The sequence below is a fragment of the Danio aesculapii genome, chromosome 25, assembly GCF_903798145.1.
Source record: "Danio aesculapii chromosome 25, fDanAes4.1, whole genome shotgun sequence".
Classification (NCBI taxonomy): Eukaryota; Metazoa; Chordata; class Actinopteri; order Cypriniformes; family Danionidae; genus Danio; species Danio aesculapii.
In genome coordinates this window covers 23,775,884-23,791,014 of record NC_079459.1, presented here as the reverse complement: position 1 = coordinate 23,791,014, position 15,131 = coordinate 23,775,884, and the positions used below count along the sequence as shown (strand labels likewise).

The 15,131-nt window shown below is 35.0% G+C and overlaps 1 protein-coding gene across 1 annotated transcript in view; it reads right to left on the bottom strand.

Moving 5' to 3' along the window:
- Positions 1-9,460, bottom strand: part of fa2h (fatty acid 2-hydroxylase) — a 49,973-nt gene extending 40,513 nt beyond the window's left edge. The window contains exon 1 of the mRNA XM_056451467.1: positions 9,077-9,460. Within this exon, the coding sequence (XP_056307442.1) occupies positions 9,077-9,373 (297 nt within the window). The 5' untranslated portion in view covers positions 9,374-9,460. The remainder of the gene's footprint in view (positions 1-9,076) is intronic.
- Positions 9,461-15,131: the final 5,671 nt, after the last annotated feature.

The window sequence follows — 15,131 nt, the reverse complement described above, 5'->3', positions numbered from 1 at the left end:
CCCTGATTGTCTCTGCAAAAGATGACACGATACGTGCCGAAAAAAAATGTCCGCGTGACGTAAATAAAACCCTAAAGCCTTTGTCCTTCCACCTCTGTGCAGACTTATGAATTGCAGCAATACTACGTTTTACAATGCTGACATTTGCGATCTTGACATTCTAGTTACAAGGTAACTCGCAGCCACAAGGCCGGCTGTTTCATAAAGAACCATCAATATATCTATTTACCTACACATCACCTCGTTCATCCATTTATCTCACTCTCCTCATTCAAATTCGTGCTTGCTCAAGAAGTGGAACCGCCTGGCACCATTTTGTCATTACATCACTGGCAACACGCCCAAAACAGGTCATCGCCTCGTCATACCCTCACTAGTAGATACCAGCAAAAATGGACTACAGCCCCCGCACCTAGTCAACAGGTCCGGCTGGTTTCATCAATGATCAATAAGAGAGTTACACGATCTCCTAATGGACGTTTGTTTCTGTCGTTTGATCTTGAGTTTGTCCTTGGAAAGTCATAGCCATCAACACTACGAATCCTCCCAAACTTTACAGCAGGTTTAGCCAGTTTTTCTGAATTAAGTAGGAATATGTGACTAATATCATGAGTCAGTCTTGATTCTTAGTGAGAACAGGGGGAAGTCAATGGACTCTGGATTTTTCGGGAGGGGCTTGATGGAAAGAAGGAGTGCGTGACAGAAAAAAAAAGATAAAAATGATAAGGATGATACAACTACTGAACTGGTATTGATTGAGCTGTCTTCTTTTAATAAGTGCTTTGTGTGTAAGAAGGCTTTCAATTGATTTAAATGTGAGATGGAAATGCACAGAGTTCAGAATTCCATTAAGAAATGAAAAATATCTACAGTATCACGTAATTTCACATCAGAAATTGCAGAATTATATAAGAACAAACTGTTTTGAATGTTTGGTGACAGCATGGCATTTGTCTAATTGCAAACAACCATGACAGTATTACTGTAAAATATTACCACAACTTTATAAAATGCCGTTTTTATTCTTCATTTCTAACTTATATTTGAATGTGTATATTCCTATGGGAAAAACTGAATCTGCAGCATCATTACTCCAGACTTCATCTTCAAAAGGGGTGTCCGAACTCTGTCCTGGAGGACCAGTGTCCTGCTTATTTTAGTTTCAACACCAATTAAAGACATCTTAACCATAATTTGAGCTCTTTTTAGGAATACTGTAATTGAAACTTCCAGGCAGGTGTGTTGGAGGATGTTGGAGCTAAACTATGCAGGACCGAGTTTGGACACCCCTGATCTACAAGATATGGAGTTAATTTGTTACCAAAGGTTTGGCAGCGGAACCACGCCTCACTTTGTCTCCTTAACCAATTGCCTACACTTTAAAATTTATTTAAGACCAACCAGCCGTCTAGCACTGTTCTAGTTCTCTCGAACCCACCCTCCCTTCCTCTATTTCCTTGCTTCCATTAACAAACTTTATAACCCCCTCTTCCCTCCTAGGTTGAATCGGGAGGTCCAATCACATACTACAGAGAAGTTGCCCTCACTCTAAGTCTCAGGACATCCTCATAGGATGCCCAATCAACATACCTACTTGTTCACTGTTTATCCTCTTCCATCCCTTCCCTATCATCCCACTGTTCTCTTACCATCCCTTTCATCCCTACAATAAGTCTAACTCAAAGTGTGGCATGGTCCATGCTGGTGAAATGATCTAATATGTTAATTTGGTGCTCATTTGTTATTCATATTAAAAAACATTTGTGCTATTTAATATTTTCATAGGAAAGCACTGTTGAGCACATTCTTAAACAGCGCTGATTGGCCATTGTGTTCACATGCCCAACAGAAATGGCTGTGATTGGCCGTGAAGGTCATCAGTTCACCAAACTCACCACTGTTTACTTCATGTAACTACAGATACAGGGACACTGGAGCGTTTTAAAGCCATGAAAATCAGCTGGTCTATTTATAAGCTGACATACGATATGATCTGCTGATGAATCGACTGATCTTCACGGCTTTAAAACAATCCGGTGTCCCTGTATCTGTGGTTACACTCAATAAACAGCGGTGAGTTCGGTGAACGGATGACCATTACGGCCAATCACAGGAATTTCTGTTGCACATGTGAACACAATGGCCAATCAGCGTTATTTAAAAGTGCACTCAACAGCGCTCAAATGATAGCGAAAAATTGAAGTTTTTAGTACTAATTGGTATCAAATTCCAGTATTGTGACAACACTAGTATAAAGTCCTCATTTTCAATACTATTTGAGTCAATAAATGACTAAATGTAAATGTAAATGTCAATTACAGTTTTATAATAATTTTAAATATTTATTTTATAACTTAAGTGATACAAGTATATATACCAAATTCTTTCCAGGGATACATTTTAAAACCACCTATAAAATTATGAAGCTAGATCAGTCTCAAAAATAATACATTTTGAAATAATAATTTATACGTCCACGACACAGTTCACATTTACAAAATCCAATTCGTAAATTCAAAACACGATTCGCAAATCCAAATCCAAATCGTAAATTTAAAACATGATTCACAAATACCCAAATCCAATTTGTAAATTCAAAACATGATTTATAAATACCCAAATCCAATTCCTAAATTTAAAACACAATTCAAAAAAGCCCAAATCCAATTCGTAAAATCAAAACATGAAGCAAAAATACGAATCGTAAATTCAAAACACGATACGTAAATATACAAATCCGATGCGTAAAATCTAAACATGATAAGTAAATACACAAATACAATTTGTACATTTAAAACACGATTAAAAAATACACAAATCTAATTTATCAATTAAAAACATGATTAAAAAATGCACAAATCCAATTAATAAATTCAAAACACGATTTGTAAATACCCAAATACAATTCGTAAATTCTCATTTTAATTCAGAATTTACACAAAACCAATTCATTTGGTGAAAATATTGATGATTTTTACTTGTGAATTCACAAATTGTGTGCTGTATTTATGAACTGTGTTTTGAATTGACAAATTTGATTTTGTAAATGTGAATTGCGCTGTGCATGTACTGTTTGAATTTCATTTTGTAAATGTATTATCTTTGAGACTGATCTGGCTCCATATAAAAATGCTCTCAGTATAGAAATCTGGCAATTTAACATTAAAATTTGTGAGCCACACTCTGAAATCAGACGTCAAGGCCTTGTCAAAGAAAATCCCATGAGGCTCATTTCGAACACAGATTCAAAATTGAAATATTTGACAGCCAAAAGCAACTCAATGAAGATTTAATCTCCAAAATCAGCTGTAAATTCCTTAAAGCTAAAACTCACAATGACTCATTAAAAGGAAATAAAAAGCAATACCTTCCGCCATAACAGTATTCATCACCAGAGGGTATTGAAAAATGCTTGTAAAACTATAGATTAGCAATGCTGAGTGATGGGGAATGAAGTTTTCATAATATGATAAACACAGATGACTCAAAACCTCAAAATGAAAATCAGCATTAATTTCCAACATGTCAGAAGAGCTCGAATCCATTCAATTGCCATAAATACACACACTCATTTATCACATGCGAACTCACTCCTGCTTTATAACAAACATGCTAAAGCATTTACAGCTATGAGGGTTTAGCAATAATCAGTGATGTCACTTGTTCTTCAAGGTTTCTGACGTGAATTTGCATGACTTGCATGTTGTCAGTGAATATAAGGACTTTAAGATGTCTTATGAATTACACGTAAAAAGGTTTTGTTTCCTAGCAGTGGTGTTGATTTAGTATTATTAGGAAACTGATTTGTTTCTTAATAATTTAGCCAAGTTTGTTTTTATTGCTTTGTTCCTTAAAAAGTGTCACGTTCTATCCCTTTTTATGTTTTATTTTTGCTTGTATTAGCAATAAAATTATTATTATTACTTTCATATAGCTAGCTGAAACAACATATGCTTAATTAGATATTATATTTATTAACCAGTTACTAACTGATGTTATTTTATGTTATTTAATTTTATTTTAGTTGTGTTTTGTCATTTTTGTATTAGTTTTTGCTCAGGGGCGGACTTAACCAATAAGTGAGATAAGCACCCGCTTAGGGCCCGGGGTATTAGGTGGCCCCGACTAGGCATGGGCCAATATAAGATACTGACGGTATGATAACCTTGGATAAAAATATCACGGTTTCACAGTATTTTGATTACTACTTTAAAATATGTTCTATGTTTAAATGTCAAGGTAAAAAACACCCCCCCCCCCACCCTCCAAAATTGAACAAAATATAATTTATTTGAATAAAAATGTAAAATATTTTGGAACAGTAAACATGTCAAATAATTCAAATAAATTATTGACGTCTGCTGTCTTAATTTCAAAAACACAGATTTCTTTACATCTTTAAATATCTTTCTTTTTTTATGGATATAAAGTAATGCCAAAGCACAGTTCAGCTCTATAGCATGCTTGGATGTTGGTTTATAAGCGATTTGTTTTTTAGATGTTTGCTGAATCGTGGCCTGGCGAATAGCTTTTCATGTGGATACTGTTGCCCTAAAAAACGACATAAAACAGTAATAAAACCACACAAAAAATGTAAATATAGGACCGTATGACCGTACGTAGGAACGGTCCAACAGAAAACTTTGGCGGCTTTAAAACCTTTACTTTTCCAAACCTTGAACCTGGTTATCGTGCCATGCCTTGCCCGACCAATGCTAAGAAGCCTATATTAATCATGTAGTTCTTTTATACTTTTTCTATCATATATTCATTTGTGATTAAGCCGAAGGAAAATTAATGAATGAATGCACTTTATTTAAAAAACAAAATGAATCTACAGAGGAGTTCTTGCGTTAATTTATTAGTTATATATATATATATATATATATATATATATATATATATATATATATATATATATATATATATATATATATATATATATATGCATACAAATACTTTTTTCAGTTTTATTTAGGTTTTTATGTTAAAGTAAATGAAAATATACATATTTAAATCCTTGGCAACTACTAAAACGGCTGACAATATTGTTTTATTTGTTTTACTTCAATAATTCAGTTTTGTTCTGTTTTTATGATTTAAAATAAGTCTGTATAGGTTTTGTATAAATTAATATTTGTCTGTCTTTAAAAATAACCAACTAAAAATAAAGCAAATTATAAGAATTCCCTTGCAGATTAAACTAATTTATAAACAAAATCTCTAAAATGTAGGGTTGCATGATATTGCAAGAATCTAATATTGCGATATATCTTTATTCTGCGATTTTTATCGCAATATGAATACAATTTCACTAAACGAGTCGAAGAACCATTCGGAAAAAATTCATAATTTTAGATTGATTTGGATGATTCTGTATGGGAGGGCTTAAAATATAATTACCAATCTAGAAGCATTGATAAGTTCAATAAAGAAGACGAAACAAATTAAATAAACATCATTTTATTGTTTTCTAATGAGTCAAATTGTATTCAGGTATACAGTAATTGAATACTCAAAAGTAAAAGAATACCACATAGTCTTCATTTTACAAACAATTCAATAAAATATATTGTTATTAATATGACAAAGTTACAGATGGCACAATTTCACAGGCTTCAATGCTTTTAAAACCCTCACACAATCACAGGCCTTAAAAATCACTTGCAAAATGATTAATTATAATCCAGACTCATTCATTCATTCACTTTCCTTCGGGTTAATTACTTTATTCATTAGGGGTCGCCACAGCGGAATGAACCACCAACTATTCCAGCATATGTTTTACACAGTGGAGGCCCTTCCAGCTGCAATCCAGAACTGGCAAACATCCGTTCACACTCATACACTACGGCCAATTTAGCTTATTCAATTCACCTATAGCGCATGTCTTTGAACTGTGATGAAAACCCAAGCACACGGAAGATCATCCAGACTCAACATTGCATATATTTGCGATGTGACTACTGTGAATGATCACATTGCAATATCAAAGCTGAAACGATATATTGTGCAGCACTAATGTATACAGTCAATTTTGGCCATCAATAATTATTATTAATAACTAAATACCTTGAAAAGTTTGCTCCCATTAACGTCTCCAAGTCAACAAAAACAATGAACACATGCTATTTTTTTATTAATATTTTAACCAATCAAAACAATAGTTTAGCACTCCATAACCAAAATGATCAAGACAACCAAGAAACTTCTTCTCTCTTTTTTACCTCCAGAAGCACATGTAAAAGTGTAATGTGATCATTAATTACATCCAGTGAACCTTCTCAAATGCTGACAATACTCTGAAACCTGAAGTGGCATGGAAATTTTCCTTCTCAGCTATTGTGTTGTGGGTCATGACTGAGTATTTGCTACCACTTAGACAAGACAGACCGGTTTGATTGTCTCACACACACACACACACACACATTTACCGCTTTCTGCAATATCCACCCTTCTTCTGCACTTTGAGCTTGCAGTCAGAACATGCCTCATATCAATACGTTTATAACAGGCGCAGTGGCAATAAAAGCCCTGTATCTAACAGCTTTGTTTATATGGCAGGATATATGTATAAAAAAATAACAATAAAATGAGAATAAAACAGAAAGCGGGAGCCGGTTCTTCCCGTCGCTTGCTCCTCAGGGAGTGACAAAAGAGAGGCAAGCAGCGACAGAAGGCTTGTTTATCTAATAAGATCCCTCGTGGACTATCCACCTGCTGACACCACGCGCAAATATCATGACTATGATCATCTGGAGACTTTCTTGACACAGGATTTTTAAATATTTTACATATCACAGCACTTGTAATTCCCTTATACTCACTGCAAGCTTCGCGATTTAACTATTGTTAATTCAAAGAATTGATTCAGTGTGATAAGAATCACTTTTATCGCATGTTCTCCGACGCAGCGACGTGTCATGTGATTTATGCCACATAATCTCATGGCAATTGCTGACTATTTTACTGGTACAATTTCCTAAGAATGCATTCATTCATTATCTAGTTATCTGCATACACCTTTACATGTGCCGGTATTCAATATTATATGTAACTGTAAAAAATATTATATAATAAAATAAAATTATCAGTAAACTTTCTGTACACTATATTTATACACTGTGCTCAGCATATATAAGTACACCCGTCACAATTCTATCTTTTGAATGTATTTTGTTAATAGGAAGCTTTACAATATTTGTGCATTTGCATTAGATTAGTCAGTACTGAAGCCAAATCAGGAGCTTATCTAACAAAATAACCTACGATAACGGTCTAAAAACTAGAACACCCAAATTTATATGTTACAAAAAAGCTTAAATACAATTTTTTTTAAATAAAAAGAAACAAAAAATAATAATAAATTGAAACATTTAGTTGAAATTTTGTGTGTTGTAATATTTTTGCAATATTTTGCTTGAAATTAATTGTATAATCTTTCGAATTTCTAAATATGCTTGGTGACTAAAATATGATTTTAATAAATATATCTGTTTAATAAATCTGTTTTGTTTAAATGCACCAAAATACATTGCCTATATTGGATAAAATGGATAAAAATATTCATTGTCAAAATGGGGTCTACTCAATTATGCTGAGCACTGTATATAAAAAAACGCAGTCCATTTTTTTGTTTTTAAATGTACTCTCAATCAATCAATCCATAATTAAAAGGATAGTTCACCCAAAAATCAAACTTTAGTTTACTCACTCTTCACTAGTTGAAAACCTATTTGAGTTTCTGTCTTTTGTTGAACGCAGAGGATATTTTGGAAAATGCTGGCTGTTGCACTCATTGACTTTCTTAGTCATTTCTTTTCCTACTATGGAAGTCGATGGGTTCCAGCAACCAGCATTCATCAAACTTTTTTTTTTTTTTTGGTGTGTTTAACAGAAGAAAGAAGCTCATAAAGGTTTAAAACCACAGGAGAAAGAGTAAATGATTAATTTTTGGGTTAATTCTATGCCTTTAAGACCAATTTTAAATCATGATTAATTTACAGAAAATGTAGTAGTATTTTTACTGTGTACATTGCCATAGTTAATATGCAAAGTATTGATATAATATAATAATGATAAAAATATAATTAATATTAAAATACTGCGAATTAAATTTTTGTAAATTATCATCAGACCACACTAGCTTCTTTATTTTATATAATGGGCGACATGTGACTTATGCATGTGCATGTGACTTATTATGTCAGAAATAAGACATAAAACAAAGTACTAGCATATTTTCCGGACATGGCTGTATAAATAATAAAGTTTATTATGATTTAATGAGTGGCAATTTAGCTTTTATTTAGTCACTTAGAACCAAAATAATTCTAATTTACGCTACATTAATTCTGTCAAACAGGAAAGTAAAATGTCTTAATAAATGTGATTCATAAAACCAATTCTGATTCATTGGTGTGTGTTTTATTAAAGATGACACAATTAAGTCAATGTTTAATTTATTGATTCAGTGACTCGAGTCCTGCTCAAACAGACTCAGCTCGAATCGTGAACAAACAAGTACCACAAATTCACTTAAAGAGATATTTCACCCAAAAATGTAAATGTACTCACTATTTACTCACCCTCAAGTGCCTCAAATATGAGTTTCTTTCTTCGGGTTGAACACAAAAGCAGATATTCTGAAAAAAGCTGAAAAACCAGTAACCACTGACTCCCATAGTAGAAAAACAAATTCTATGGAAGTCAATGGTTACAGGTTTCCAACATTTTTCAAAATATCTTCCTTTGTGTTTAACAGAAGAAACGAACTTATAACGGTTTGCAAGAAGGGAAGGGTGATTAATTAGAGTCAGAATTTTCATATTTGGGTGAACTACTCCTTTAAAAGAAGAAGGTTTCTAACATAAATCTGACAGCACTTAAAAAAAGTAACAAAAAATAATTCTCTTCAGAAAAAAATCACTTTTCTTGCTCTGTTTATGTGTAGCAATGCATTTCCTGAACGAATCATTGCCATCTTAAGATGTGACCTCTCGTAGAGTTAAACTTCCTCAAAACAACGATGCTTGTAATAATTCTAGCGACTTTCTCTTGCTACTCCACGACTCACCTCCTCTGTGTCTTCATCCGTGCTGTCTCTGTCGAGTTCCCCGATGTAGTACTGCTCCATCCACCTCCGGGCGTTCTCCGAGTGCCGGTGTGGGGGTCCCTCGATCTCCAGGCTGATGTCCTTCCCTGAGCGGCGGAGGATGAGCGCCTCTCCGCCGGGGTGCATCCGCAGGAACGCCGTTACATCGTAGACGCGCGTCCCTAACAACACCCAGCACGAATCCTTGGTGCAATGTTTGGCTACTTCTTTTTCGGAAAAGAAACGAGGGGACACCGAGGGCGACATTTTGGTACTCATTTAGGGGTGTCCACAAGAGGATAGAGAACAGCAGGCACGCAGGTGGACCCCAGCGCTCGTGGACTACAACTACTGACTTTCAACTTCAGCTTTGAGCAGAGTTCATACCCAGCCTGCTCATGAATTATTCATGACGTATTTACGTCCTGTTCAGGCACCTGTTGCGCGCGCGCCGCGGTGCTATGTGATGTGCTGACAAAACGATGCCTTCTGTGTTTGTGTCGTTTTGTTATGGTTTAGGTTTCACGTTTTATGTTTATTTTTTGTATTAATTTATAATTATCTGTAAAGTTGAGTTCTCACGTAGCTATCGAAACTTGCTGGGTGCACTTCCTCTTTGTGGGCGTTGTTGGTGACATAAGCCGGTCGTTGTGTTTGCACACAGGGTGCGACTCAGATATTGTCAATAGCGTTTTATGGCTCAGTGAGACGTGACTTGATAAGTGAAAGATTTCCTAGGTTTTAATTTAACTTGAGTTATTGCTCAGAAAAATCCTTTTTTAACTTTCACTGCTAATTTTTTTTACTCTGATGACTATTAAGCATGGTTTTAGTAGGACACAAATTGAACCATATGTTTTGTCATTGTTTTTTCTACACTAACCAGTTATCCATAGTATTTGTAGTAAAATTGTGGTTAAAAATGGTAATGCCAACAAAAATACTGGTTATTACAATAATATAACATGTTTATTTAATTTACTTAAAGGTCTAGCAAGAAAAAACGAGGTAACACCAGCATTTTCCAGTTTGCCATTTTCTGTAATTTAGGCTATATTCACATTCATTCATTTTCCTTTCGGCTTAGTCCCTTTATTAATCTGGGGTCGCCACAGATGAATGAACCACCAAATTATCCAGCATATTTTTTACGCAGCGGATGCCTTTCCAGCTGCAACCCAATCTGGGTAACATCCATACACACTCATACACTACGAACAATTTAGCTACCCCAATTTACCTATAACACATGTTTTTGGACTTGTTGGGGAAACCAGAGCACCCGGAAGAAACCCACGACAACACAGGGAGAACATGCAAACTCCACACAGAAATGCCAACTGACCTAGTCGGGGCTCCAAACAGCGACCTTCTTGCTGTGAGGTGATCGTGCTACCCACTGTGCCACCGTGCAGCTATATATTCACATAATGTGACGTGTAAAATAAGATTCAATGGATCTAATATATGATTGCGTGTATATATGAGTGGGTTAGAGCCCACCTCATTTTTCTGAAGTAGTTTCCAATTAAAAGAAATGTTTACGTGTTATAAGCCATGAACCAAACCAACCAGCTATAAGGGAATAAAACAACACACACTTTGATTTAAAGCAAAGAAGTATTTAAAAACTGGACAGAAACACAATGGTACATCCCATGCGCTATTGTGAACAATACAATAGAATTTATAATTCATTCATTTTCCTTTGGCTTAATCCTTATTTTTATCAGGGGTCGCCACAGCGGAATGAACCGCCAACTTATCAGCATATGTTTAATGCAGCGGATGCCCTTCTAGTTGCAACCCAGTACTGGGAAACACCCATACACACTCATTTACACACATACACTTTGGGCAATTTAGTTTATTCAATTCACCTATAGCGCATGTCTTTGGACTGTGAGGGAAAAATGGATCACGCAGAGGAAACCCACGCCAACACAGGGAGAACATGCAAACTCCACACAGAAATGTCAACCGGCTCAGCTGGGACTCGAACAAGCGATCTTCTTGTTGTGAGTTGACAGTGCTAACCACTGAGCCACAGTGTCACTTATAATGAAATTAAAAGTGCTAAAAAATATATAAAACTATTAAGTTAAATATATAGATATAACATATACACTATGAAACTTATTGCAAAATATGCATATTCAGGAATATTTAAGCGAGACCGACTCTATTACATTGTGTACAATGCTTGATGGGCTGAGCCGACTCTCTGATTGGTGGATTTTTCTGACAGCATCATGGGTAATGTAGTTTTCCTGCATGAGTTCCACCATTTGTCATGATTATTTTAATTCATGTGAACAGATTAAATTTCCCAGTACTGGGTTGTAGCTGGATGCGCATCCGCTGTGCAAAACATATGCTGGATAAGTTGGTGGTTCATTCTGCTGTGGCGACCCCTCATGAATAAATGGACTAAGCCGAAGGAAAATGAATGAATAAACAGATTAAAATGTTTATTAGTTACTCTAATGTCTATTAGTCAAATATGAAGAAACTATTTAATTCACAGACACTTGAACAGATAGAAACAGAAGAACTGAACATTAACTAATGAGCATAAGTATAAAGCAGTGACTGAATACTTATTGCACGGAAAAATACATGTTGTAGAAACTATTTACACTCAGAAATTGCTAGTAAATTTCATTTATTCATTCATTCATTTTCATCCACTTTTCCAGGGCCGGGTCGCAGGGGCAGCAATGTTAGGAAAAACCCCAGACCTCCCTCTCCCCAGACACTTCCTCTAGCTCCTCCGGGGGGATCCCGAGGCGTTCCCAGGCCAACCAAGAGACATAGTCCCTCCAGCGTGCCCAGGGTTTTCCCTGAGACCTCCCCCTGGTGGGACATGCCTCTAACACCTCATCCAGGGGGTATCTGAAACAGATGCCCAGGCCACCTCAGCTGATTTCTCTCGATGTGGAGGAGCAGCGGCTCTACTCCTCCCGGGTGACAGAGCTCCTCACCCTATCTATAAGAGTGCGTCCTGCCAACCTGCAAAGGAAACTAATTTCGGCCGCTTGTAACTGAGATCTTGTCCTTTCGGTCCTAGGTTAGAGTAGGAACCTAGACTGACCGGTAAATCGAGAGCTTTGCCTTTCAGCTCAGCTCCTTCTTTACTACAATGGACCAGCAAATCGACTGCATTACTGCTGCCGCTGCACTGATACGCCTGTCAATCTCACATTCCATCCTTCCCTCACTCATGAACAAAACCCCAAGATACTTGAACTCCTCCACCTGGGGTAAGGACTTTCCTCCAACCTGGAGATGGTAATCCACCTTTTTTTAATGGAGCACAATGGCCTCAGACTTAGAGGTGCTGATTCACAGCCGCATCGCACTCGGCAGCAAACCGCTTAGTAAATTTCACAAGCAAGAATGCATCACATTAAATGTAAAGTTTTAAAGCAGTAAAGCTGAAATAATTCTGTAAAATTATTTAATTTGATGTAATATTTACTTTTATTTTAGCACTTTGAATAATCTGAAATCTTTTATAACCTGTGTATTCCCATATTTTCTCATCCATACCAGAATAAAACCTCAAATAAAAATAATAATACTATAAAAAGCATACTACAGGCTTTCCCCGTTTTATTCTTTCTTCTGAGGGTTTGGCCCTTGTTTAGGCTTTCCTGTAGGTTAGTTTTCGTCTCAGGGTGGCAGTATTGCAAAGTAAATAAACAGGACTGACAAACATCTTCCTTTCAGAAAGGACATCATTTATTTCAAGAACATTTTACATGTTTAATCTACAAATCCATGTCACATTTTATAAAGGCTTAGAAAAGCTGTCTAAAATGACTCTAATAATGAATACAATCACAAAATATAATAATAACTTATGTGTAATTTACTAATTATATTAGTCATTATTGAGGGGTCAGATATCAGAATATTTAGTGTACCGTAGATTATAATGAAAAGTGACACAATAAAGGGAGGAGCAAGAAAACAGGAAGGACATTTAGTGGCTTTTGAAATTTGCACTGCTGGTTACTAAGAGATTTATTGCAGCTCTGTGTTTTATGGCACCGAACCACATGCACTTATCTCATTCGGTGGCGATAAAGAAAGTCCAGAGAGCTTTGTTCCATATATTTTGATTAAATGATGTACAATAATGCGTAAAATTAATTATTTTTCCAGTGAACTCTCTTCAGATTTTGATCATGATTGTTATGGAACATTTCAAGGTTGCAGGTTGATGCAAACTTTTCTAGTTATGACTTGACAGTTTCTGTGTGACCTGCTAGTTCTCGCAAAGCTGGTAAGGCCTGTCTTGAGGTTTCTGAAGGTGACGATTGCTTTTTACGAGGCAACTGTCAGCTCAATGAAGCTGCAGAGCTGTGGCTGACGGAGTGTGTATGCAAATGCATGTCAGCACACAGTGTGGTGTTGGTTGATGTTGATAAAATTTTTGATGAGTTTCAGAAAAAAATCTTTACTCTTTTATTTTCAGTTGTGAATGTTTGATTTTTTATGTGGAACAAAAAATAAGATATTTTATAGAATGTTGGAAACCAGTAACCATTGACTTCCATTGTATTTGTTTTTTTTCCTTCTATGAAAGAGAATGGTTACAGGTTTTAAACATTTTTCAATATAACTGGGGTGCGTTTCCCAAACAACAACATAACTCGCGGCTGAACTATCATGTGCATCGTTTGGGAAAAGAAAGTGACTTTCCAAAACTTGCTCTATCGCAGATCCATCGTTTGAACCACGTAAGTTATAACGTGAAACGCCCATAATGACGCTCTAAACGGGGTGGAGTAACTACTTCTTTAGAGAAAACCCCATAATTTTTTTTGTGCAAATTATATTGTTTTACACGCACAGGCATTTAAAAAAAAAAATCAATATTAGTTTTAGTAAAAGCATGTACTCTTTTTCTATATTAATTGAAATATATATGTAAATGGCACGCATTGTATCCTTTACAAATATTATTGAGAATATGCCATATCCTATTCTAAAACATAAAATCACTTACAAAAAGCTAACACATATTCTAATATCATATAAAAATCATATAAATAAATAAATAATGAGGCTATTTATTAAGAAATGAAATTTAATATTTATTATTTATTAGAAAATTTAAAAAACTCCTACTTTAATAATAATAATAATAATAATAATAATAATAATGGTTATTAAAATAATAATAATTTATTAATTATTAAGTAGATTAAGATTTTTTATTATTATTTTTTAAGTATTTTTACAATTTGACACATTCAAACCACTGTAGAAATGTTCTAACCCACAGGCCCATGTCATATACAATACAGAATTAATAGCATTAAGGTATACTATACATTTTTGTTTTCACAAGCTTTGGAGACGTAACGTAAATTAACGTAACCTAATGTAAAGTAATGTAAAATTTTAAATAATAGGTCACCTATAGCTTTCGTCATGAGCCATGGCTGTGTTTAAAATGGCATAAATGATTTCAAAGTGCGCTATGAAGGCAACACAATTGTAAACATGAAGATTGCTAAAGCTGAACTATAAAAATCCTTTAAAAAGTAAATTAAACCTAAGAGAGATGACTTTAATGTTTTTTTTTTCATTCCTTGTTTAAATCTTGGAACGTTCTAAATGAATAGGGCATAGAGGGGAATACTGGGAATAGAAGACAACCAGGAACTATGCTTATAACTACAGCTCTAGAGGCGCACCAGTTTGCGACGCAGTTTGCAAATGTTTTTCTATCTATCTATCTATCTATCTATCTATCTATCTATCTATCTATCTATCTATCTATCTATCTATCTATCTATCTATCTATCTATCTATCTATCTATCTATCTATCTATCTATCTATCTGTCTGTCTGTCTGTCTGTCTGTCTGTCTGTCTGTCTGTCTGTCTGTCTGTCTGTCTGTCTGTCTATCTATCTATCTATCTATCTATCTATCTATCTATCTATCTATCTATCTATCTATCTATCATCTATCTATCTATCTAAAGCGTTGTGCTAAATCATGTTAGCAGTGTGTTAAATC